Source organism: Scleropages formosus, chromosome 20, assembly GCF_900964775.1.
Source record: "Scleropages formosus chromosome 20, fSclFor1.1, whole genome shotgun sequence".
Lineage (NCBI taxonomy): Eukaryota > Metazoa > Chordata > Actinopteri > Osteoglossiformes > Osteoglossidae > Scleropages > Scleropages formosus.
Genome location: NC_041825.1, coordinates 12,269,750 through 12,293,845, shown reverse-complemented (window position 1 = coordinate 12,293,845; position 24,096 = coordinate 12,269,750). Strand labels below are relative to the sequence as shown.

Genomic DNA, 24,096 nt, shown 5'->3' with positions numbered 1-24,096 from the left:
CCCCCTTAAGACAAGTGGTCTCAGACTCTGTGTGTGTTGATCATACAGAATAACACTATTACAATAAAAGTGAAAACTGGAAGGCATTAATTGACTCATCTGTCATCACATTATTCTCGGTAAAAGACATGTGGACTGAAGTTGAGTTTTCCATCATTTTACGTTTACATTTATTTATTTAGCAGACACCTTTCTCCAAAGCGACTTCCAATGAACTCTATGTAGTGTTATGAGCCCACGCACCTTATTCACTAAGATGACTTACGCTGCTAGATACACTACTTACAATGGGTCAGTCATCCATATATCAGTGGAACACACTCTCTCTGTCACTCACACAATTTTTTGTTACCCTGAATTAATTTAGAACATAGAATTTTCTAACTCTGCATAAAACACTTTAACAAAGGTTTAGAGGCTTTTCATGGAAAAAATTTTTGAAATTGACAGTCATGCAAACAATGTTGTGCCCTGAGTATGATGATGTACAAAATAGCTGTAAATGTTTTTTTTTCTTTTTAGTGGAATAACTATAAAAAATATATTAAAGCATTCTTTCAAAACATTCTTCAATCTTTAGCAATAGAAGGCTGGAAATAATGAACACATTATTTGTGGAACCACTGCTACATGACAGGAATTGCTGTTGTACAATATGTAACTGCTGGAAAATAGATCATTTTTAAGATCCGAGATGTAGAAATGTATTCTGTCTTTACTTGTTAGTTTTGCATAACTTTTTATTAATAACAGCTTACATTAGATTCTCGCATTCAGCTTGTTCCATTAAAAACATTTACACATTTAAAACCTATACTTAAAATTCTATGAATTGAATGCATTAATATTTTCTAAGAAAAATTTGTTAAATATTTTCAACAAGTTAAGAATTACATATCGGGCATAAACTTTGTTTTGGGGCAACTGCAGACTCCATTGTAGCACCGGTTATCTCTTAACACTAAAGCTGATTTCCTGCGAAACCCATTTCATGTCATGTGTTTTACATTGCTTACCAATTGCTTTCCCAACTTGCTAAGTGGCTCGGGTACAAACTTGTTCTCTTGAAAACATGAATGGATCGCTCTGCATACTCTCAAACTGATCTGCGAAAATTAACTTTAAACTAGAGTAAATGTATTTAGACTGGTTTGAACCATTAACATTTATGCATACAGTATCCAAAATTGTGAAGGGGTCAACAAAATAAATGTTTGAAACTCAAAATAACCATACAAGGCATGTAAACTAAAATATTTAAATGTCACCATAACAAACGTCTATAGGGCATATAACCAAATTTTCCAAATGTTTCCTTTTTTGCATCTTTGTGAATTAAACAATGGACTGCATTTGCACTTTCAGCTATTAATAAAAAATGTATTGTTTTTTTATTCTGTCTTTATTTGGTTATTTTGTGATTTTTTTCCAATTATTTCTTGTATAGATTGTTTGCACAGTTTTTTATGTTGTGTTTGTATTATTTACTGTATGTTAGTAGAGTGTATATTGTATGGTGTATGCGGGGGGCGCGGTGGTGCAGTGGGTTGGACCACAGTCCTGTTCTCCAGTCGGTCTGGGGTTCAAGTCCTGCTTGGGGTGCCTTGCGATGGACTGGCGTCCCGTCCTGGGTGTGTCCCCTCCCCCTCTGGCCTTACGCCCTGTGTTACCGGGTAGGCTCTGGTTCCCCGTGACCCCATATGGGACAAGCGGTTCTGAAAATGTGTGTGTGTATGGTGTATTTGAATATTTAATTTTATATGTAAATCATTCAAATTTGAGTGTTAATGTTATTTGAACCTGTATTATGGGTATTTAAGGTATGTGTTTTGCTTTTATTTTATTTTATTTTGTTTTCTTACTTTGTATTTTATTTGTCTGACATACATATATGTTTTTCCCAAGCTAAATTCGGGGGTTTCTCAGTCAGTAATAATGTGGGTAGCTCACGGTCCTCATCTGTAGTACTTTGAGATGACAACATGGTCAAAAATAGTTTTCTATATGAACTGGCTGTATGGTTATAGATATTTGATTATTTTAATTAAGGATTTAACACTGAATGTTTTGATTTAAAATTGCTGTTTCAGATATTTCGATGTACATGACATGATTTAAAGTTATTTCAATAAAAATTGTGTGGAATGTTGATAAAGCTTTTAATTCTGGAAGATCATCTATCTCTGAGTGCTGTTCATATTTTGTGTGCTGTTTAATGTACAGGTCAGTTCAAATGCGACATGTGTAACTTCAAGGTTAAATTATTTTAAAATATCCACCCATCCATCCATCCATCCATTGTCAACAACCACATATCTAATTAAAAATTGCACAGGAGTATTGTAGTTTGCACAAACATAAGCTTTAATTACACTTGCAAAATGATGATTTGAGGGTTAGAAGATATTTATTTTTAATCTAAATGGAGTTAGTTAAGAGCAAGAGGTCAGTTATGGGTGGAAGGTGTAAATTTCAAGATAAAATGGGTCTGTGTTTAAGATAACTGGTCTGAGAAATGGACATGTATTTTCTGCACAACGTCTTCAAGATTCTGAGGTGGGTCAGCGTGTCTTTCTCCCTGGGTTTAGACCTGGGGCTGGAACTAAAGTCTTTCTATGATCACCTGTCTGTGGGTTCCTTTGGCTTCCTCCCACAGTCTAAAGATATGGGTTGTAAATTATACTGTGTGTGTGTGTGTGTGTGTGTGTGTGTGTGTGTGTTTGTGTGTGTGGGCGCGATGGACTGGCGCCCGATGTTTCCCGCATGTTTTCCAATCAATGGGTTCAAGGAATTCGTTCTACTGTTTGTCCAGCAAGTGGCGCTGTGGCTAGAGCTTCTGCCCGAAACGGACACACCTGCTTTATGTTCACCAGATCGTGGCCGATTTATCATCTCGTATTTTTTATAAACATTTACATCTGACTCCATCAATTCATCGAGCTCGTTGAAAAGTGATAAAGACTGGAAATATTTTCAAAGATTTTTTTTTTTGTCTGAAAAGCAGATGGGAATGTAGTATAAAAGAGTGGTGCGTTTGGAGTGTTAGGACAGTAACAGATTATTTGTGTGTGTGTGTGTGTGTGTGTGTGTGTGGAAGAAACGCCAGGGACTGGACCCAATCACCATGCGCTTAGTTTCTCACCGGGGCGGAGAGATCAGACCGACGAGGTCTGTTAGAGCCCGAGTGGCATTGGCTGCCCGACTCTCTCTCTCTCTCTCTCACACACACACACACACACACACACACTGTGCGGGCAGTATGGTCGTAGACTGGACAGAAGCGGAGCGCCGCGCCGTCACATATGTGTGGGAGAAAATCGATATTGACGTAATCGGGCCTCAGGCTGTCGCCAGGTATTGTACTGTACTGTACTCTGCCACCGTACCCTGTTGTTTACCGTGGCTACCATGAGCCAGATAGATACCTTTCCCGAGTGAAGTGTGTTCGGGACAGTTCGTTCGTACCGCTGTTACTCTTCACTGCCTCGTGCGGAGAAACTCACGTGTTTGACTAAGTTAGTTTTGAAACTGTTCTTCTGACTCTTACATTTACACATTTATTCATTTTAGCAGACGCATCTCCAAAGCGACGTACATCTCAGAGAAATACAATTTGTGCATTACTTTAGACTTAGAAAGAAACATGATGATAGTTGCAGACATGATGATGTGATTCTCTTAACTTTGTTTCCGCTTATGCACCGATGTTCATCGAGTAGGTGCATAAAATTCAATAGACGAATCCTGATCACCTTCCTCACCTTTTTTTTTTAAAAAAAAAAAAAAAAACACAAACATTTGCATACAATATACAGGAGTACCGGCTGTGTAAAGGCTTCTGGGCATGATCATTAATGGTGCATGAACATTTACAACATATGAGGCTGAGCGATCGATGAGTGAGTCTGAAAGAGGTTGTCAGGCCCTTCTTCGCACTGAACAAGTCACGTGGTAATAAAATAACAGTTAATCTTTGTCAGTGATTATATAAAAAACTAAACTGGTCCCCCACTATTTCTCGCTAAATCGGTGAATAAAGACAGAATGATGACACCCACTACTTAGTACCGTTAGGGTTCTTACACAGAATGGGTTTCAATGTCGCTGTTTTTTGTTCAGTTGATGAGCGGTTCTGAGGATATGCGGAGACTCATCCCTAGGGGGCAGTGTCGGGGGGGGGGGGGGTTGGGGAGGTCGGAGCGTTAAAGACTAAGTGTAACATGTTTGTTCCAGCCTTCACAGACCGAATGCATTCCCGAGGATTTAATTATTACATGATTGTTCATAACTGAATACTTATTGTAACACTGCAACCAGCAAGACACACACACATTGGTAGGCAGGACTGGAACCAGCTACCTTTGGACCCAAAGGCACCAGATCTCAAACAAAGAAGTAGTCATGGCCTAATATTTTGATCTGTGTCAAAATTAATCTGTTAATGTGATTAATAAATTTTGCTTAAACACAAGGAAAATATGATTGTGAAATTCACATTTGCTTTCAGGTATCTTGACAGTAAATTTTTCATTTTGCACTAGAACAATTTATTGTAAATACAGTCATAAAAAATATGTGATGTGGTTTCCTGTTCTCAAACACAAATCTTACATACACTCTATAGCCAAAAGTATGTGGACACCTGACCTTCATACCTATATGAGCTTGTTGGATACTACGTTCCAAAACTGTAGAAATTATTATGGAGTTGCCCACCCCCCAACCTAAGGAGCCAAACCTGCAAATAAAGTGAGGAGGTTTGCATTGTTAAGCTTTTGTGGACTGTGATTTAGAGGTAAAAGTGGTATGTTGCCACCATATACATTTATTCACTTAGCAGACATTTTTCTCCAAAGCAACTTACAATGGATACTATGTAGTGTTACCAGCCTACACACCTTATTCACAAAGGTGACTTACACTGCTAGATACACTTCTTCCAATCGCTCACTCATCCATACATCAGTGGAACACACTCTCTCTGTCACTCACACCCTATGGGGGGACCTGAAGAGCATGTCTTTGAACTGTGGGAGAAAACCAGAGCACCCAGAGGAAACCCATGCAGAACATGCAAACTCCATACAGACTGAGCTGGGATCAAGTTCACTTGCACAACCCAGGCACTGTGAGACAGCAGCACTACTCGCTGTGCCACCAGTCTTTCGATCTGTGTTCCTAAGTTGAGGAGCCAGTGTGTATAGCTCACATATGACGTACATAAAATTGAACTGTTCCACGATGATGTACCAAGAAATTTTAACTAAAATGTTATATTGAAATTTGCCTTCTTGCTGAACAATAACGTGTGTGTTGTCTTTGTTGACAGCGTCCTGATCGTGTACCCCTGGACTCAGCGTTATTTCGGTGCCTTTGGCAATATTTCCAGTGTATCAGCTATCCTGAGTAACCCCAAGGTGGCTGCTCATGGAAAAGTTGTGTTGAACGCTTTGGGCTTAGCCGTGAAGAACATGGACAACATAAAGGCGACTTATGCAAAACTGAGCGAGTTCCACTCAGAAAAAGTTAATGTTGATCCCGATAATTTCAGGGTAAGTTCAGAACTGTCCCCTTAAAAAGCGGACTGTGATTGACCAGCTTACGGTGTCATAGTGCTTTTTTGCATCATAATTCCTTATAAAACAATGCTGTCATTGTATTCTTTTTTAATATATGCTTTGTCCTATTGTATCTCCTGTCTCATCATCGAAAGCTCCTGGCCGACTGCATCACCATTGTCATTGCAACCAAATTAGGTTCTGATTTCCCACCCGATGTCCAGGCTGCATGGCATAAGTTTCTGGATATTGTTGTCTCTGCGCTGAGTAGGGAATACCACTGAAATGCACCTTTGCAAGGTAAAACCATGGGAATGTACAGGTAAAACGGTCATATAGTATTAAAGGAGTTGCACCTGAACAAGTGCACCTTTAAAATCTGTAACTTATCTAAATATATATTGATTTGTTGCTCAGCTGACACTTCCACCAGAAGCTGTGGAAAAAGGCTCCACGTCACATCAGTACCAGTCCCAGTTTCAGGAGCATGCGATGCTTTTTGAAGCTGAATTTCTTCCCGTGACATCTTGGGACCGTTGAGGCTACTCTGTATTGCCTCTCGATGTCTTTCTCTGTGCTGTTGCTTCTGGATTCACTTTGTAATGCACTGAATTTGCTGCATTCAGATTTTGTCTGTAGCTCTTGCTCATAGGCTCATTTTGTGTAAACTGTGCTACTGTACTTCATTTTATTAATGTCAAAGTGTGATTGCTGTCTTGTGCTCTTGAGAGTGCTAGTGAGCTGTAAAATGTGGACTTTCTCCATCACCTTGGACAAATGCGTGTACAAAATAAATAGACTTAGATGTTTTCTTTTACTGTTCCCTTAACAAATACCCAGAATCAGAAGTTCTTCTAACAATATTACATTTGCAAAAAGCGTGTAATTTGTTTATCATTCATTAGCCATTAAAGTGGATGAAATTAAATCCCATGCATTTCGTTGCTGCTGTATGAACACTCAGGGGCTTGTCATTTTTATACTTCGTTCTCTTTTTTTGATAATAAATTCTGATGTGCTGCCCCTTAATTACAGACCACATGGATGTGCAGCAGGTTATGTTGCTGTGTTACGGCACCTGGGCTTTTTGGTTTATGTGATGAATGTGGCTCAGTTTGTGTGGAGCTTGTGTGTTCACCCTGTGTCTGTGTGGCTGTAATTCCACAGTCCAGAGACATGGGTTTCAGGTTAACTGGTCACTCTCAATTGTGTGTGTTTGCTTGAATGTGTGCTTATCCTGTGGACTGGTGTCCCATCCACATTGTACCTCATCCTGGCCTAGTGTCCAGTCATTCTGGGATGGGCTCTGGATCACCGTTACATAACAGCAGGTGGTTACTCACAATGAGTGAGTGTTCCTTAATTCCACTATGCTGTCACTTAAAACAGATGGTGGTAACATACTTAATCCCTTGTCCCGAGCGGGGTCACAGCAAACCAGAGCCCAACCTGGCAACACAAGGCGCAAGGCTGGAGGGGGAGGGGGAGGGGACACACCCAGGACGGGACGCCAGTCCGTCGCAAAACACCCCAAGCAGGACTCAAATCCCAGACCCACCACAGAGCCCGACCCAACCCGCTATGCTACTGCGCCCCCTCACAGAAAGCTTTAAAGCAATAAATCATGGTCTGACACTCAGTATTAACATTTATATTAAACAATAATGGTCACACTGTTAAGAATTAGAAAGTAGACTGTGCCTCGGTTTCATTCCTCATTTTATCCTCTCAAATGAAATTTATATATGACACCTGGAGCATGTATCAATAAAGGATCTGTTATTGATATGATTGATTGAAAACCTGTTACGAATCAGTTCCAGCATTACCCGTAATAATCTTCAAAATCATTGCAAACTTAGTTTAAGCCCACAACTTAGCTATGTTGTAATAAAGAACATTCAAGAGTCTCATTGTCCCTACAACATCTGCAGACGAGGGTAAACATGTTGAATAAACAAACATACCAATATCTATAATAATCACTTTTATTGAAGGATTGATTTTTGTTGGAAGTTATCTGGTGCAAAGTGACAAAGGCGTTGCTTTTATGCTGCACCACTTATCTTGACTGCATAGCCTTATTGTTATACATTTATTGTGTTAATGTTACAACAAACTGTGCAAAGATACAAAAATCATTAAATTATTCACACTAGACCGAATTCTCCAAGCACATGCTTTGGTTGAAAAACGACCATAGAGTGCACACTGCTTTAATGTGCACTCGTGTTTAATTGCTTAAATTTTACACGCTAGGTACGAGTGTGTGGCAAAGTGGTCAACAGCACTGTGTTTAATCTCCAATCTTTTCACTTACCAAAGCGTATTTTGTCCATCTGCGTTCTGGTGTCTCACGGAGGACGTTGGTTTGAAACTCTCTATCACTGTGAGCTTACTTAAGGTTAAAAGTTGTACATGCTATTCTTTCCAAGCCTCCTTGTTTGTTTACTTAAAAAGTTTAATGTATAAAAAAACCTTGACTATCGCTGGCTGGGGGATCTTAGATACCCTCCTTGTTTCCAGTTGCTGAGACGGCTGTGTTTTCACGCTGCTCTTTCCCGCTGTCCTGTCCAGGACTTCTGTCAGTGTTATTATATGGACACTGTCAAAGCACTGATTCTATAAACATTAGAAATTGTTTTAACACCATTAGACTGGATATGTTTCTTAAAATGTGACATTTAAGTTGCCAAAAAAGGGTTATAACAAAAGAGATTTTGCACATATTTTATACTGCTCAAATTAAACTTTCCATTTTGTTATAAGAAAAGAGTTTGCTGACAATACAGTTTTGCACAAGGCAAGAAAAAACAATTCCAAGTTATTGTGGTTTAAATGTAAAAGACATACCAGAACTGAATGAACAAATACTAATTATAGATTTCCTTTTTTATTTTATGTTGTACTCTAGTTAGTGATAGAATTTCATTATCATGTCACTATTTATATTATATAACAGAAATTTCATAATTCTGATTTCCTAATAAGGCACCCTAACAGAAAAATCAATACAAATTGCCCAAATGCACAAAAGAAATTTATGCACAAGTGAGAGGAGCTGACTCATAAAAAACAGAAAACATGAATCAAAAATAACACTTGTATACAAAGTTCTCTTACAAAAAGGTAGTGGAGGTGGTGCAATTCTGAAGCTCTTCGAAGCACACAGAACACACAGCTCATGCATCTCAACAAGACCTCTTATCTGTATTTCTCAGAAAGCACCGCTGCAAGGGCAGAGAGGAACTTATCTAGGGCAGCATGTGCCACCGGTGTGAACTCATCAGCCATTCGGCATGCCAGCGTCACAAGGATACAGTGACACAGGAGCTAGAGGAAAAGCCAAAACAAATATTGTGTAGTGCAGGTAAACATTTAGTACATATCACAGTATTCATGAGACAGAAATGAAATATTATTTCAAAAAGACTGATAGCACAAACAAATAAATAACAAATAGACAGAATCGTGACAGTAATAGAATAGAACAAAGAATCGACTGGACTACCTGCAAGACAAACCCGGCCATTGCTGGAACACGTTTGTGTGATATTGTCTATTTTGTGTTCACATTAAATAAAAAAGTGTAGCCTGTATGTAGTTACTGCTGTTAGTGCTGGCCTTATAATACTTTATTTATATTCTTCCTGGAGGCCTCAGCTCTGGTTGTAAGAGTTTCTCTTGCATTTTTTGTTGCGCAAGTATTTGCCTTTCCGTTATGTAATGCAAGACAAATCAATTTTAGTAGCAAAAGTCTTTATGCTGAAAGAAACAGGACATCTTCAAGCTGCCAAACTAAATTAGAAAGCAAACACTCCAATTACATTACTTCATTTCACAGATACTCTTTCGCTAAATTGACTTCCAATGAACACTACATAGTAAATCCAGCCAACACCTTATTCACCTGAGGTGACTTACACCATTAGATACACTACTTACATTGAGTCACTCATCCGTACATCAGTGAAACACACTCTCACACTATGGGTGACTCAGAGTCACCAGTCTACCTGAACTACATGTTGCTGGACTGTGGGAGGAAACTCACACAGGCAAGGGGAGAACATGCAAACTTCACACAGACTGAGTGGGGGTCAAACTCACGTGCTCTTGCATCCTCCAGGCACTGTGAGACAGCAGCGCTACTTGCTGCGCCACCCTGATTGGTTTGACATATGTTATTGCCTTGCTTCATCTGAAAACACTGGGTCCTCATGTAATGTTTGAAAGACAGATTTTCAGAGATACACTTTTCTTTGTATTTACTAATTTTTTCACTTTTGTGTTTTAAAAATTTTATTGCAAACAATACCTGCATTTCCACATACAGCCATTAGTTGGTGGTAAAAAGCACCCAAACTAAGAGTGTCATGATTTACTCACTAATTCTCTATAATCGCTTATTACGATGTAGTCTAGCATGTATCCCAGAAGTCTGGGGCATGAGGCTAGTCAGGGTACACTTGCCTGGGTGCTGTAACACACAGGGCACACGTGTGTAAACAGTACAGCTAAATCTGTGCCCAATCATGCAGCCCAGATTCTGTAAGGCACTAGCGCTACATGCTGTGCCATCATGCTGCCCCAACCTCGTTTGAACTCACATGTAGAATTTTAAAAACTCCAGTCAACATGTGCTTCTGAGTGATGCTAATCAGTAACAAGATGGAGAATGTTACACTTGTTCATGGACTAGATCAGTGGCTTTAAATAGGAATTTGTGGAGAAGATGTATTTTTATATTGTCTCACTTTAATTAATCACTTGTCCTTATCAGGGTTGTCACGGTCCAGAGCCTATCCCAGAAGGCTAGGACAGGTACTCCCTGGTAGGGAGAGCAGTCTATTGCAGGGTAGCCACACACATATTCTCACGCTATAGGAAATTTTGAGCAGATAATGAACATGAGACACATGTCTTTGGGAGGAAACAAGAGCACTCACACAGACATAGGGAAAGCGTGCAATCTCCTTACAGACAGAACTGAGTTAGAACCAATGCCTAAATAATGCAGGCACTGGGAGGCAACAGTACTACCCACAGCACAGCCCTGATTTTATGAGCTGTTTTAAATTAGTTTTAATTATAATTGAACTGAAACTCAATGCTAAAATGTCAAAATAGGTCTTACAGCATATTTTTGCATTTATCACAGCTATATATGAGAGTTTCACACAAACAACACAGTGAAGATGTTAAGGTACGTCTCCGTTATTATGCTTTTGTTGATTGTATAAATAATAAAGCAAAGCAAAGGTGGCCAGTTGCTGACAAATATAGTGCTTGTTGTTTTGAGCTAATAAGAGGTAAGAAAATAAAAGCCCTGCAATGTACTGGTGTCCCATCTGCAGTGTACACCCTATGTTACCAGGTGTTTGAACACAGTGAACCCACAGTTGATGGAAATGAAATAAATAAGGCTATACAGTGAATTTTTGATCCATTATAGCTTTATTTGAGATTTTTACAGAATCTAACCTGTGAATAAATTGAGGGCTGTTTTTATCATTAAGCTTTTCTGACTGTCACCTAGTTATTTACAAACAAATCAAATTATGAAGTCTTCCAATCACAGCAGCGTTTGTAAGTTGAGGACCCAGTGTAATCACGTCTCTGAAGTACGTCGCCATCTCATACAATAATTTTCTCCTGATTTTTCTTTTCCTTAGAACCGTATTATAAAGTGGTAAAAACACTGCACTGTTTTTTACTCCCTTTTGGTTAAAAATTGAACAAACAGAATTAGTGCGCTACACAAACATCAGACAAATAATCGTGATAGACAGGCTAAAATTTCCAGTTAGGCATTCACGGTGAAGTTGTGGAGAGCATTACCTTGAAATTGGTTGGATGTATTTTCAGCTGGTAGGCATGCAATGCGCTGAGGGGTGCCATTGTGGTGGTTAACGCACTGATATTCTTAGACCCTTCCACTATTGCCATGATGATCTTCTTCCCGTGAGAGCGAAGATGCTCAGATTGAGGACTGATGTCTAAGTGGGCAAAGTATGTCTTGGTTTTAGGAAAACAGGAAAACATCCTAAAGATCAATCAAATAAAGAAGAAGCATTACAAAGCATGAAAAGCATGCACAACATTTTGTACGGCAGATCACTAAAGGGATTCAAAGATTGGTGCTGGAGTTATAAAGGATGTAAGATGCTCACGTTACTGCTGACGAATGGAACAAACAGGAGTTGGAAAAAGGCTCCGAGACACCAAACAATATGTAAATGTAAAGTAACAAATAAAGGGATGGGCCACATTTCTCTTTCAGAACATCTTTTGCAGTTCTTGAAACTATGTCATACAAATCTCAGCTGCATGGAGTTGTTGATGTTTGACTTCATTTATTGACAACTCCGGAGTCTGTTTAGCATTCTTTATTGGAAAATGGATGGCTGGCTACAATGGCTCTATATCGATTAGGCATTTTGCAAGAATTGCTGGACATAATGGCCCATTACATACAGCACCATGTTTAACATTGTTTAACAGACATTGTGAGCTGAAGGTCCCATCTGTTTTCCTACAAACAAAAACGTGTTTGAATATCTGGAAGAAGGTTAAACACAACCTGTCCAACTATTTTTTCACTCATCCAGGCATTGTGCTCATTAGTACACATTGTAAATTCCTGCAGTTTGTTTTGGTAAATTTTGACATGCAGCTACTGTTCTTCCTTTCATCACAAATCATTTTGACAGTTTTCAAGCAACACTTCACCAGTTCCTGGATGCAGTTCTGACACCAGTAAATAGCCTCTTTTGACTTCTGTTATGCTGCATCTTGGTTTGGAATCTTTCATAGTGCTGAGTTCCATACCTTCATAAGAGCAGACACATATAGTGTGGTAGTTAGAGATACTGGTTTTGGACCCAAATGTTGCTGGTTTGATCCCCCTCCAGCTGTAATACCCTTGAGCAAGGTACTTACCTTAAATTGCTCCAGTAAAATTACCCAGCTGTATAAATGGGTAAATGATTGTAAGCATGTAAAAATTGTGACCTTAACATTGTAAGTTGCTTTGGAGAAAAGCATCAGCTAAATATGTAAATGTAATGATAGCTGTGTAACTTTTTTTGTAAATGGGATTTAAGATTCAAGGATTTCTGGCATTACAAGTGAGTTCATGCAATGTTTCTGGTATTTCTTCCACTTGTATATTTTACAGATGTATATTGCTAACTTTTTACTTTCCCTACACTTTGTTGGTGAACCTTATTATATCACATCCAAAAGGAATAAGAAGGTTTCCTTGGCGGAAAAATAATCTTTACCATACGGTAAGAGCAACACATTTCATTTTATAAAACGGAATAGAAAAACTGAAATTTGCAAAAGCTTTTTTTTTTTTTTTTTAAAAAAAGGAAGAAATATAACTGTAATACAGAAAAGTATGTTTCAATTATTTCATTGGTATGTGCTTTTATTGCACCTAATGAGTTATTTTGAAATCATTTGTTCTAAGTCATGGGAGAAGGGTTAATAAAACATACCTTAGGAGAGATTCTGCACCAATTTCCTCGGCATCTTCAGCCACCTTTTCCCAAATAGTGACCAGAAGCTCTTTTTCAAACTTGGAGAGCATAATTACCCTGCGCTGTTTTGGTGGCGCACAGTTGTCCTTTGGCAGGTTAACCCTAATCCGTCTGCACACAAGTAAGGTGAGTAAGGCTAGTATAAAGAGCCACACACTGGTACTTCAGAACAACAGACACAATATGTCATTATGCAAAAATAATACCAACCACTTTATTTTAGCGTTATATTATAGGAAACTAGGTTCGGAAAATTATAGAAAATAACAGGATAGCTGTCTGGTTTAGAACAATCCTAAAGCTACACTTCAACGATATTATGTCATAATGAACAATCATATTTCAAATTGTTCAAGTAGAGCAAAATGTTTTCTAGGTATCATAAATATTGACACGTTAATTTTCATTTTTCTCAGCACTGTTACATCGTGCTGCTTAGTGGGCGGCAGAGTTGAGATCATACAACCTATTAGGTAGACAAAAAGAAAACACATTAACTTCCCTTAACCTGAACCTATAAGTAATATGTATATGAATTTTAGCCCTTTGAGATCGAGAGTTGACAATCATTATTTATAATCGTAATAAAACATATAAATACAGCTTAAAAGAGGAAGAATTTTTCTGCCACCAGACCCCTGGTGGTTTAGAGAGAGGGCAGCTCTGAATGTGACGCCGGTTCTAGGTTCGAGACCCGCTGCCGTTCACTGCGCCCTAGTAAAGGTACTCACTCCCAGTCAATCCAGTCGGTCCAGTCTGTGTGAACAACTCACACCGAGCTGATGACACGACACTGGAAGTTGGAGAAGTGCCCGCGAAGTAGGTGACCGCTAATGACATGTCCAGTAAAACCCAGGGTAGCGAGGCGGCGGATTTTCAGTGACGTCAGTGGGATTCCCCCCCAACCCCAGTGGGAAATAAAAGAAGGATTGACTGTTTGATTGAACGGAATCGTCGATGCGAAGGTCCGGACTCTTTCCTCCGGCCGAAGACGACTGGGAAAGTCCTCGTCCTGCTGAACACCACGTCCAAGCGTCCAGCGCCCTGAAGCGACTGACTGTCCTCAGGGTGGACAGTCTGGTAGACTGTTATTGCCCGTGCGGGGAAATCAAGCTAGTGCGTAGTGTTAGTCTGATTTAAAAAAAAAAAAAAAAAAAAAAACTGAATAGTTTGTCAAAACATTTCAGAAGAAACCTTTAATCATCCTTTAATGAATGAATGAATGAATGAATGAATGAATGAGCTTTATTGCCAAGTATGTTTACACAAGGAATTCGTCTTGGTGACAGAAACTTCCACAGCACAGACAGAATGACAGTGACAAAACACAGATAATAAAAGTAGAGTGGGTTAAGATAAAGAAGAAAAATATATAAAGTACACAATGACTCCCACCAAACTTATGTGCCCAATTACAACAAGTTACCCTTCCGTAATGATACATTTCTCTTTCACATTATGTGGGTCTTCTGCCAGATTTTTCTTCGAAGTTTACATTACTTTTAATAGTCATAGTGCTGCCTGAAAGTATGTGAGCCCCTTGTGTCCCTCAGTTTGACCACGAAAGGGTTATTTAATGAGACCCAGTCTTTATCATCTGATATGAGAGGTGTCTTTTTACCACTTCTGTAAATGATGACTATGATTTGCACACCTGATTCTACTTACCTACTTGGTGTAACCAATTCAGTTTGGGGTTCACTTATTTTTGCACCTGCACTACTTCTGTTGCTTTAGAGGAAATGATGTGTGTAGTAGAAAAACAGAAGTAGTGCAGGTGCAAAAATAAGTGAACCCCAAGCTGAATTGGTTACACCAAGTAGGTAAGTAGAATCAGGTGTGCAAATCATAGTCATTTATTCTTCTTATAAACTTAACATTTATAGAGAAATAATGAGCATCCCTGTAGAGTTCGCGAACTGTCAAACAGCACTGTATAGCTCTGGTTTTGTGTTAGTCGACATGCTTATGTATCCTGGTTGTTGTGCTGGGTTCTATTTGGGCAGGGAAGTATGATCTGTGTGGCTGGACTCTTTCTGTTCTTCAGAATTCCCATTGCTCTTATTGAGAGAATATTTATTCAGAGAGACTGAATTTCCTCCCATTATATTTCCACTGCAATGGAAGCCTATCTCAAAAAATACCCGACGCAGACAATTCTCTACACTATTCTCATTAAAAAAGTGAGAGAAACAATGTAGTTTCGTTAAAGCAGAGGGTTTTTGCTGCAGGGTTGCATGTACAGTTAGATACAAAAGTTTGTACCCCACTCATATTGCCCCCAGTGATCTTACCCCCAGTTATATTGCTGAATCTTGAGTGGAATAAGTGAACACAACTTCGGTAGGGTACAAACAAAAATACAGTTTATCTGCAAATGTTAATACACAGCTTCTATTTGCTTGTGATAAGATTTGGTGAAGTGAGTTATGAAATGCTGCACAATATAAACACAGGAGCTGAACCATGTGTTTAATAATGATTTCTTTATTTCTTTATTTTTTACAGGTAATGCTGTACTCTAAAGTTCCTAATTTTTCTGCATCAATCTACAAATATGTTTCAAGGCTTCTCTGCTGTTTTTTCCAACATATTTCCTTATTTTATTGTAGTTAATATAAATGTATGTTAAAATATTTTCAGGCACTCTCCCCAAGCATATATTAATTTATAAACAAATACCTCAGTATAAATAATTTTCTAAATAATCTTCCATTTTACACTTTGGATTGTCATGAGATAACTTTCAGTCTCTTTTAATTCAGTTATTATCCAGTTCTCAAACCACTGTGTTTCATGTAGCGCAGGAACTGCTGTCACTCTGTTTAGCTGAATCACCCTTTTCTAACGGCCCTGGATTTTGAGCCAGCTGGTTCTGGGAAAAGGTGTGTGACTGACGTGTGGTCGATAAAGGGTCCTCAGCACTGCTATCCGGGGACCTGCAGAGGGCCGAGGTCAGCGGGAGTCCCTAATCACGCTGTACAGGGCTGCCCCACCTTTGCCCGCAGTGAACCCGGAAGAGCCCATGGGCTGGTGAGTTACACTGGGGCCTCCATTATGACTCAGCACAGCACTGACCGGAGCAAACACCCCCCTCTGGCTTTCACACTGGTACCTTGCCCAGCATCAACCTTCACTTAAGATATATCTCATTACAACAGCGCTCACTGCATTGTAGCCAGACTGTTCCGCATGTGTTGTTGCTTTCAGATAAGTGGTAATAAAACAGTCTTTCATATTTTTCTGTCATACTTTATATTATGTTACTCTATTCAAAAGGGGGGGGCGCAGTGGTGCAGTGGGTTGGACTGGGTCCTGCTCTCTAGTGGGTCTGGGGTTCGAGTCCCGCTTGGGGTGCCTTGTGATGGACTGGCGTCCCCTCCTGGGTGTGTCCCCTCCCCCTCCAGCCTTACGCCTTGTGTTGCCGGGTTAGGCTCCGGTTCCCCGCGACCCCATATGAGAGAAGTGGGTCAGAAGGTGTGTGTGTGTGTGTGTGTGTGTGTGTGTGTATTCAAAAGGGAAAACTCTAAAATGTATCTGTCACTGCATGAGAAGAACACTCTATAAAAGTAAAGTGAATTGAAAAAAATGCACCTGAATTGAAAATGGTTTCTGATAAAGTTTTATGCAGCTACTCATGTGATGAACATTGGCTCATATGGTGGAAAGAAACAAACTAACTGTACTTACAAATCAAATGTCTGCACCTATGTCTCTCTTTCTGCTAATGTAATGAACACATTGTATCTTCTATGAGATGTATGTCGCTTTGGAGAAAAGCATCTGCTAAATTAATACATGTAAATGTGAAAGCAGGTGTAGGACAAACTGTTTCACCACTATAGTTAACTCTGACCAAAGTGTATTCTTTTTTCAACAGCTAAAATATAATGTCACAACTGTAAGAATTCATAGAAATCATTATTAGATAAGCCAATGTCATTTCTTAGATGGTTGAAACTTACCACCATGTGATCAGCAACTAAATACAATATAGATATCCATTCTGGGAGCCCAATTTGTCCATGTGTCAGGAAGAGATCTGGGTTAAGGGCAATATGAGACTGTAAGGACATTCCAGTCCTTTGCCCTGCCATTTTCCTTAAAACTTGTTATTTTGTGGCTTCTTCAAAAGGTCACAATATTGTATATGACAGGTATGATGACACAGCACCTTCTAATAACTTGGAGAAGGGTGTACTGCAGTGTGTGTTTATTACACTGAAATTTTCAAAGTTTTTAGACTTTCCCAGTTTTGATTTTGACAAGTGTGCTCAAAGAAGCATGGAGGCACACTCATGTCTCCACTGGGTGTCAGTGAGAGCCTGCATAACACTGAGTCACCATAGGTCCATGCTCACTGGGGAAGGACTCTGAAGTCCTGCTGCTTTTGTGATGTTACACTTCAAATACAGGTGCGACAAGTTCTAAAATACTTCTGAGCACAATATTTTACATGTATTTTACAAAATAATAAAAAAAAACAATCTTAGAGTTGAATGAGAGGGGCTACAATGAAGTTAAAAAAAAAATGTTTATTTTCTGGTTCTGTAAAGAAAAATTTAAGCAGATTAAAAATGAGTGAACCTAATGGTGTAGTCAAACAGTGAGCCAAGATCACTTAGGAATCCTGTGTCTGTGGCTTAGGCTGTCCCAGTATAATAACTTGCATCCATCCTTAGACACACACATATTATAAACATCACACTGAGACAAAGTTCCTGGTGCCAAGACAAAGCCATAAGGGAAAGTTTCAGTCTGGGTATGAACAGCCTTTGTCACCTTTCATTTTAATGCTACTGGGCTTCAAGACTACTGTGTGTGATGAATCTGACAGGCAGTGAAGGCATTCTTTTGGGTGAATCATGTAACCAAGTTTTTAAGTGCAGGTTGATCTTGGAAGACGTTGAAAACATTTAGCTTTTTGCTGCAAGAGCAGACAGAACCAGGATGATTTTAAAAAGCATCAGTGATCTAAACCTTTGTGTTTGTTGAGGCAACACTCTAAGAAAGAGTTTAACTGACCTGTTTTGAGAGAAAGGAGGGGGTGTGATGGTGCAGTGGGTTTGGCCTGTGCCTGCTCTCAGGTAAGTCTAGGGTTCGAGTCCCTCTTGGGGTGCCTTGAGATGGACTGGCATCCTGTTCTGGGTGTGTCCCCTCCCCCTCCAGCCCTGCACCCTGTGTTACTCTGCCTTTCTCCTCATGCTCTAAGAGTCTGGGAGTAATGATCGAGTCAAGTCTGCCTTTCTTCCAACGTACTGAAGCCGCAACTGGGTCCTGCAGATTCATCCTGCCTAACATTGGCACAATCTGCCCCTGTCTCACAACAAACTACGCAACTCCATGTCCAGGCCATGCTGATATCCCACCTGGACTACTGCAACCCTCTCCTGTCTGGCCTTCCAGCCTCTGCCATCAAATCTCTCCAGAAGATACAAAATTCTGCTCCACAAGATGTGTTTGGCCTCCCAAAGCATTCTTATGCATCCCCTTCCTCCCCTTGCTGCATTGGCTTCCTATAGTTGCCAGGATCAAATTCAAGACTGGTTACAAAACTATGGTTACAAAACCATTTAAGAACCTGCTCCCTGATATCTACAAGACCTGATCACTCTCTGCACTCTAACCGGACTACTATGCTCCTCCACCTCTACCCACTTGGTGGTCCCATATAAAAGAGGTCCAAAGTCAGAAGCATGAAGGTTTCCAAGTCTGGCTCTGATGTGGTGGAATGACCTCCCCCTCTCAGCCGGAACTGCTGAATCTCTCTCAGCATTCAAGAATAGTTTCAGAACACATCTCTTCCAGACTCACTTGGCCCCGAATCTCCTTTGTGCTCGTGTGCATGTTCCTTATCTGTTTAATAATTAAAAAACCCTATATGCAGTTTTTAGTGTAATGTACACTGGTTTACACAGTGGTATGTGAAAATTTGACTGTACTCTGGAATCACATGTCTGCATTTAGAGCTCTCTGTCTGTTGGTGTAATGTATTTTTGTATTCTTCTTGCAGATGTACATCACCTTGGAGAAAAGCATCTGCTAAATGAATACGTGTAAATGTAGGTATAACAAGAACGGGGGAGGCACATCTATTCATTATTCATGCATGCTTGTGTATAGGTCAGCTAAGTACTATTGCTAAAAATTTTTATTCCCGAAAGAGTTATTATGCCAGTGCTTTTATGAAATATTACATTGTGAACAAGTACCAGTAAAAAACAAGATAGAACAATGTTTGCTGATCATTTGTTTGTAGCTGAAGCCCTGGGGTTGCTGTTTAAAGCACTTTCTGTCCTTGGAAGTGAAAAGTGTCTGTGAAACGAATACATGTAAATGTAATGCAAGCATAATAGCTGTTTGTGACCTGAGTGCACGGTCAATAACACTCTTGCTACCATTTTTCCTGCTTTAGCCACAAGAGGAAGTCTAATTACATTTAAACACATAAATGCTTTGCACTATATGGCACCCAGAGGACCACGAGTGAGGGGTGAATGTGAGGACGCTGAAAATAAGTGAGAGCACAGAAAGGCAGAGAAATCAGCAGCACCTTTCAAGACCAGTTGCCAGAACCTTAAATGAAAACAGTGCTGGACAGATGGAATGTAGGGAAGAAGGAATATAGGAAAGGCAGCTGTGTTGTAGTGGTAGGCTCTAAAATCATTTTACCATTGCTCTCTATCTCCATACACTCGTCCGTATGGCACTGGGAGAGGACAAGGAGTAAGATGTTACTGCTATCCGGTAGCATCAAGATAAGCAAGGAAGGAAGCTGTATAAAGAGCCCCTCAGGAAGGGTCATTTGAACACAGTATTACAAAAGATGAGTACGTACTTAGTGGGGGGGTGGACCACAGTCCTGCTTTGCGCTGGGTCTGGGGTTCAAGTCCCGCTTGGGGTGCCTTGTGATGGACTGGCGTCCTGTCCTGGGTGTGTCCCCTCCCCCTCCGGCCTTACGCCCTGTGTTGCCGGGTAGGCTCCGGTTCCCCGTGACCCCGTATGGGACAAGTGGTTCTGAAAATGTGTGTGTGTGTGTGTGTGTGTGAGTACGTACTTACATTTTGTATACACATAAAGTGGCTGTTGTTCCGAATTGTTATTAAATTAATCTGCATACTGCCTGTCTTTATAAGTTAATTGCTTCTTTCAATTTTGTCTTATCTTTCTTTATTTTTCTTTACATATATTCCTAGATAAATTTGTCTGATAAGAACAAGAATAATAATAATAACCTTCTATTAAATGCCTACAGCACTGGAAGTAACTTGACTGGTCAAGTGTATATAAGTTCCTTAATAAGTTCCTTATATAAGTTGTTCTGTTTTCTGAACATATTTTCAGCTATTGTATGTACATAAACCATTAATTACCTCTCACTGACCTGTGTAACTGCATCCATAAATATAAAAGTACATAAAAATCTTATCTCACCACACTTTAAAGAAGTTTTTTGGTGAACAATGTTTAAAGACACCAATGGACTCAAGATGTGTGATGTTTTTGAACATTTCTTTTACAGTTGTGTCTCCTTACAAGGCAGTTTCCATGGTCATACTCAGTCCTTTATTCCTTTCTTCCCATCTCTCCATTAAGTCTATAAATCTCCTAGTCTTTCTCTAGAGGGTTTGGAAACATTATCATAACAGACAATAGAAAATAAAAAAAAAAACACTGACAATTGTGAATAACATGCTCTCAGAATAAAGCTTCCAAATTCTTCAGGTTGATTGAACATGGCAGCCCAAACATCTTTAATTTATGGCCTATTACAGCTACATCTTTTAACCTTTATTGCTGTAGAAATTTCATCTAAGGGCGTGAAATTCAGCCATGACTCAGTGAAGCATGTTACAGTTGCATAAGCTCTTGCCACTGAACATTTGTTATGCTGTGTTACTCTTTTGCACCTCGATTCACACTAGAGCCATGATGTCCAAGCTGGGTATTTGAATGGCCCTTTGAATTCTGCCGATTACAATGACGTTAAATAGAGCAGTACAGGAGCTGCCAGACAAAGTCAGGGTCCGATACTGAACACGGACCTTTGAGATATTTCCACTGCTTTGTTGATGCTGTCACGACAGGCTGACAGCTTGGAATTTGAAATCTTGAGTTGAGGGAATTTGAAGGAAAGGACGGTCAGCTGGGCCTTTCTTATTCTTAGATGTTAATCAAGCACTGGGAATAAGAACACATTCAGCCCCGTGTAAGTGAGCTGATCGCATCAAAGTATAAAAAAGTTAATAGAAGGTATGCTGCTACAGCTCCGCCCACTACATATTCGCCTAGCGTGCAGAACTGAGTCATCAGTGAGAAATGCTTGGGATTTACCCCACCGCTGCACTATCCTACTGCATGGCATGCCACATCTAACTGAATCAAAAATAAAAAGATCTGTCAAGTTTCTGACGAGACAAGCAGTGTATCACTTGTTTCTGTCTCTCAGCAGAGGAGGTTTGGGAGGCCGCCTGCTGCTCAGAGTTAAACATCTGATGCTGTTTGACAGCTCAGGCCTGTGACACCATCACCATAATGGACATGCCTCTGGAACCATGATTCCAGGCACTGCTTCTGCCCTCCCATACCTGACCAGAGTTACCTTTGGCTCTTACCTTTGATACATAGTCAAATTTGTCAAAATCTCTAGTGAAAACCATTTTATATGTTGTGTACCAAATACCAAACAGGGAAAGATTTTCACAGCAATTCAAATTTTCAAGACTTGATCAACCGCTACACCCTAACCAGACCTCTACTCTCTTCCACATTTGTCTGCTTGGTGGTCCCACACATGAAAGGTAAAGCACAGAGGTTCTTGGTTCTGGCTCCGTTGTGGTGGAACTATCTCCCCCTTTCACTCAGAACTGCTGAAACTCTGTTCACATTCAAGAAGGGTCTGAAAACTCACCTTTTCCAGACTCACTTCACCCATGATTTCTTAAGATCATGTAAGGTATAAATGTTCATGCACCATCAAGTTATGATCATGCCCAGATAAGCCTTTATGCAGCTACTCCTCTAATGCATGGAAATGTATGTGTATGTAAAAAAAAAATTAGCAAAAAGGTGATCAGGAATCGTCGATATTTTGGGTTTTATGCAGCTACTTGTGTAATGATTATTTGTGCACATGATGGAAAGAAAGGAAATGTACTTAAGAATCACACGTCTGCAACTATGTCTCTCTTTCTCCTAATGTAATGCACAAACTATATTTTCTATGAGATGTTTGTCACTTTGGAGAAAAGTGTCTGGTAAATGAATAAATGTAAATGTAAATGCAGAATAATCAATCAGAAGGAAAAGTGTGCAATTTTAGCAGCTACCATTTCTTACGTAGTGGTACCATAGACTGCACATCTGTTACACAGACCTGATCCTTCTCTAACAAGTTTGCATGTAAACTATTACGTTAAAATATTAATGTACATTTCAGATTTCCGATCTCATACTTGAACATACACTTCAACTGTGTACGAGATACTGTGGCTTTTATGCGTCTTTTCTCTTTTTGCATGTATGTTTTTTCCCTTTTAGGCAGTGTTCTTAGGAACAAATCATTTTAATATCACAGTAAGGTGCTCACCCGATAGCAATAAATTGCGCTGTTTGAAGTTACACTTGAGCATTTTCAATTAGGGAGTCGTAACTATTCCCTCAAGCAGTTTGTCATTCTTGCTGAAAAAATAACTTGGCTAAAGAAAAACACCATGAAATGACCATTCCAGACCCCACAAGAGCTCCCTCAACACTCTGATCACCTGCAGGAATTCTGACATAGAAAGAACATAGAAGAACACCAACTTACAAAGTGACCTGCATGTTTAGCAGGCGGGACTGGAGTGTTTGAAACATCTGCGAAATCAATTCAGGCCAAAAAGCATGTCACCTTTCATGCGTAATTATTAATATCATATGCTGGGAGATGAAGAATAAAGTGAAAAATACATAGAAAACATAGAGAAAAAGAGAACAAAATTTCTCAGATGTTACATCTGCTACTGCATGCACAACAAATCTTTGCTGTTTGACAGACCAGAAGAAATCATCTCAAGCACATTTTGCGACGTGAGTAATAAGCGGTCAAACACAAAATGTCTAACTTCAAGATTAGTTTTAAAAAAATTTGCAAAGGGAGTCGAAGTAGTGAACTTAATATGCCATCAATGGACAACTTGATCAGTCACGGCACAAACTGTACGCAGATCTTTGAGATGATCTGCTCCGGAAAGAAAACTCGCCAGGTATTATAAAAATTTAACGGCGTGGTGCTCATGCTTTTTTTTTCAGTGGAAGGACCGCTAGTAGAAAAGGCAGGGAGATATATTGGGAAGGGTATTTACTGTAATAAAAAGCTTTTGTCGCAGACATTTCCTCTTGGCCAGCAGTTAAGAACACGGATATAAAAAGCAATCACATAAATCCTGAGTCAGTGCAAGTCCTATCATTAAGTTCATATAATTAGATTCTAAATAGCCACTTCCACATATGACTTCATTCACCGCTGCATTTATTGTACCACTGCTGGTGCAATGCAATGTTCAGGCTCACACTTTCAATACACACATCATGCATCGCATTGTCTTTTGGGCAACGCACATTTTGCTCACTTCTTGCACAAGAGAATAGTAGAAAGGTGACAGTGTAAGAATGGATTTTTGGGCAATGTGTTTCACTTTTGAGAAGAGACATGGAGAGGTCATAAATAGTTAGTGGGACCATGTGAAACCGCTCGTTCCGGAGGAGCCGCGGTGTGACGCTCCAGTCCGGTTGGCCTCATTGTTTCTCACAAACCACAGCCAGACCACTTATGCTTAAGCAGCTGAGCTGTTACTCAGAGTGCTGCACAAACAATCCATATCTCTTGTGGATGTGGTCAGTTCTTCTCCCAGTGGAGGGACTCTTGACAAAGCCTTTGCCGGCTTAGCCCTGCCTTTCCAACATTTTATGACAAATGGATGAGTTTCACTCAGAACTGCAGGGACGGG

General features: G+C 39.8%; 2 protein-coding genes across 2 annotated transcripts; one reads left to right on the top strand and one right to left on the bottom strand.

Annotated features, from left to right (window-relative positions):
- Positions 1-3,153: 3,153 nt before the first annotated feature.
- LOC108939755 (hemoglobin cathodic subunit beta-like) lies at positions 3,154-6,607 on the top strand. The gene is made up of 4 exons (XM_018761349.2): positions 3,154-3,354; positions 5,330-5,552; positions 5,714-5,858; positions 5,976-6,607. Exons 1-3 carry the CDS (start codon positions 3,260-3,262, stop codon positions 5,840-5,842), a joined length of 447 nt encoding a protein of 148 aa, XP_018616865.1. The 5' UTR covers positions 3,154-3,259; the 3' UTR covers positions 5,843-5,858; positions 5,976-6,607.
- A 2,092-nt stretch (positions 6,608-8,699) lies between these two features.
- hbae4 (hemoglobin alpha embryonic-4) lies at positions 8,700-13,174 on the bottom strand. The gene is made up of 3 exons (XM_018761662.1): positions 13,064-13,174; positions 11,400-11,604; positions 8,700-8,891 (listed from the first exon to the last, which is right to left on the bottom strand). The coding sequence occupies exons 1-3, from the start codon at positions 13,153-13,155 to the stop codon at positions 8,763-8,765; spliced, it is 426 nt and encodes a 141-aa protein (XP_018617178.1). The 5' UTR covers positions 13,156-13,174; the 3' UTR covers positions 8,700-8,762.
- Positions 13,175-24,096: the final 10,922 nt, after the last annotated feature.

What these genes read in the sequence shown, in the direction of transcription:
- LOC108939755 (XM_018761349.2), top strand. Translation starts at nt 3,260, where the DNA reads ATGGTCGTAGACTGGACAGAAGCGGAGCGCCGCGCCGTCACATATGTG. An exon ending in GGGCCTCAGGCTGTCGCCAG is followed by an intron (nt 3,355 to 5,329) that starts GTATTGTACTGT and finishes CTTTGTTGACAG; the next exon opens with CGTCCTGATCGTGTACCCCT. An exon ending in TTGATCCCGATAATTTCAGG is followed by an intron (nt 5,553 to 5,713) that starts GTAAGTTCAGAA and finishes CATCATCGAAAG; the next exon opens with CTCCTGGCCGACTGCATCAC.
- hbae4 (XM_018761662.1), bottom strand. Translation starts at nt 13,155, where the DNA reads ATGCTCTCCAAGTTTGAAAAAGAGCTTCTGGTCACTATTTGGGAAAAG. An exon ending in GGTGCAGAATCTCTCCTAAG is followed by an intron (nt 11,605 to 13,063) that starts GTATGTTTTATT and finishes ATTGATCTTTAG; the next exon opens with GATGTTTTCCTGTTTTCCTA. An exon ending in TACATCCAACCAATTTCAAG is followed by an intron (nt 8,892 to 11,399) that starts GTAATGCTCTCC and finishes CTTTTCCTCTAG; the next exon opens with CTCCTGTGTCACTGTATCCT.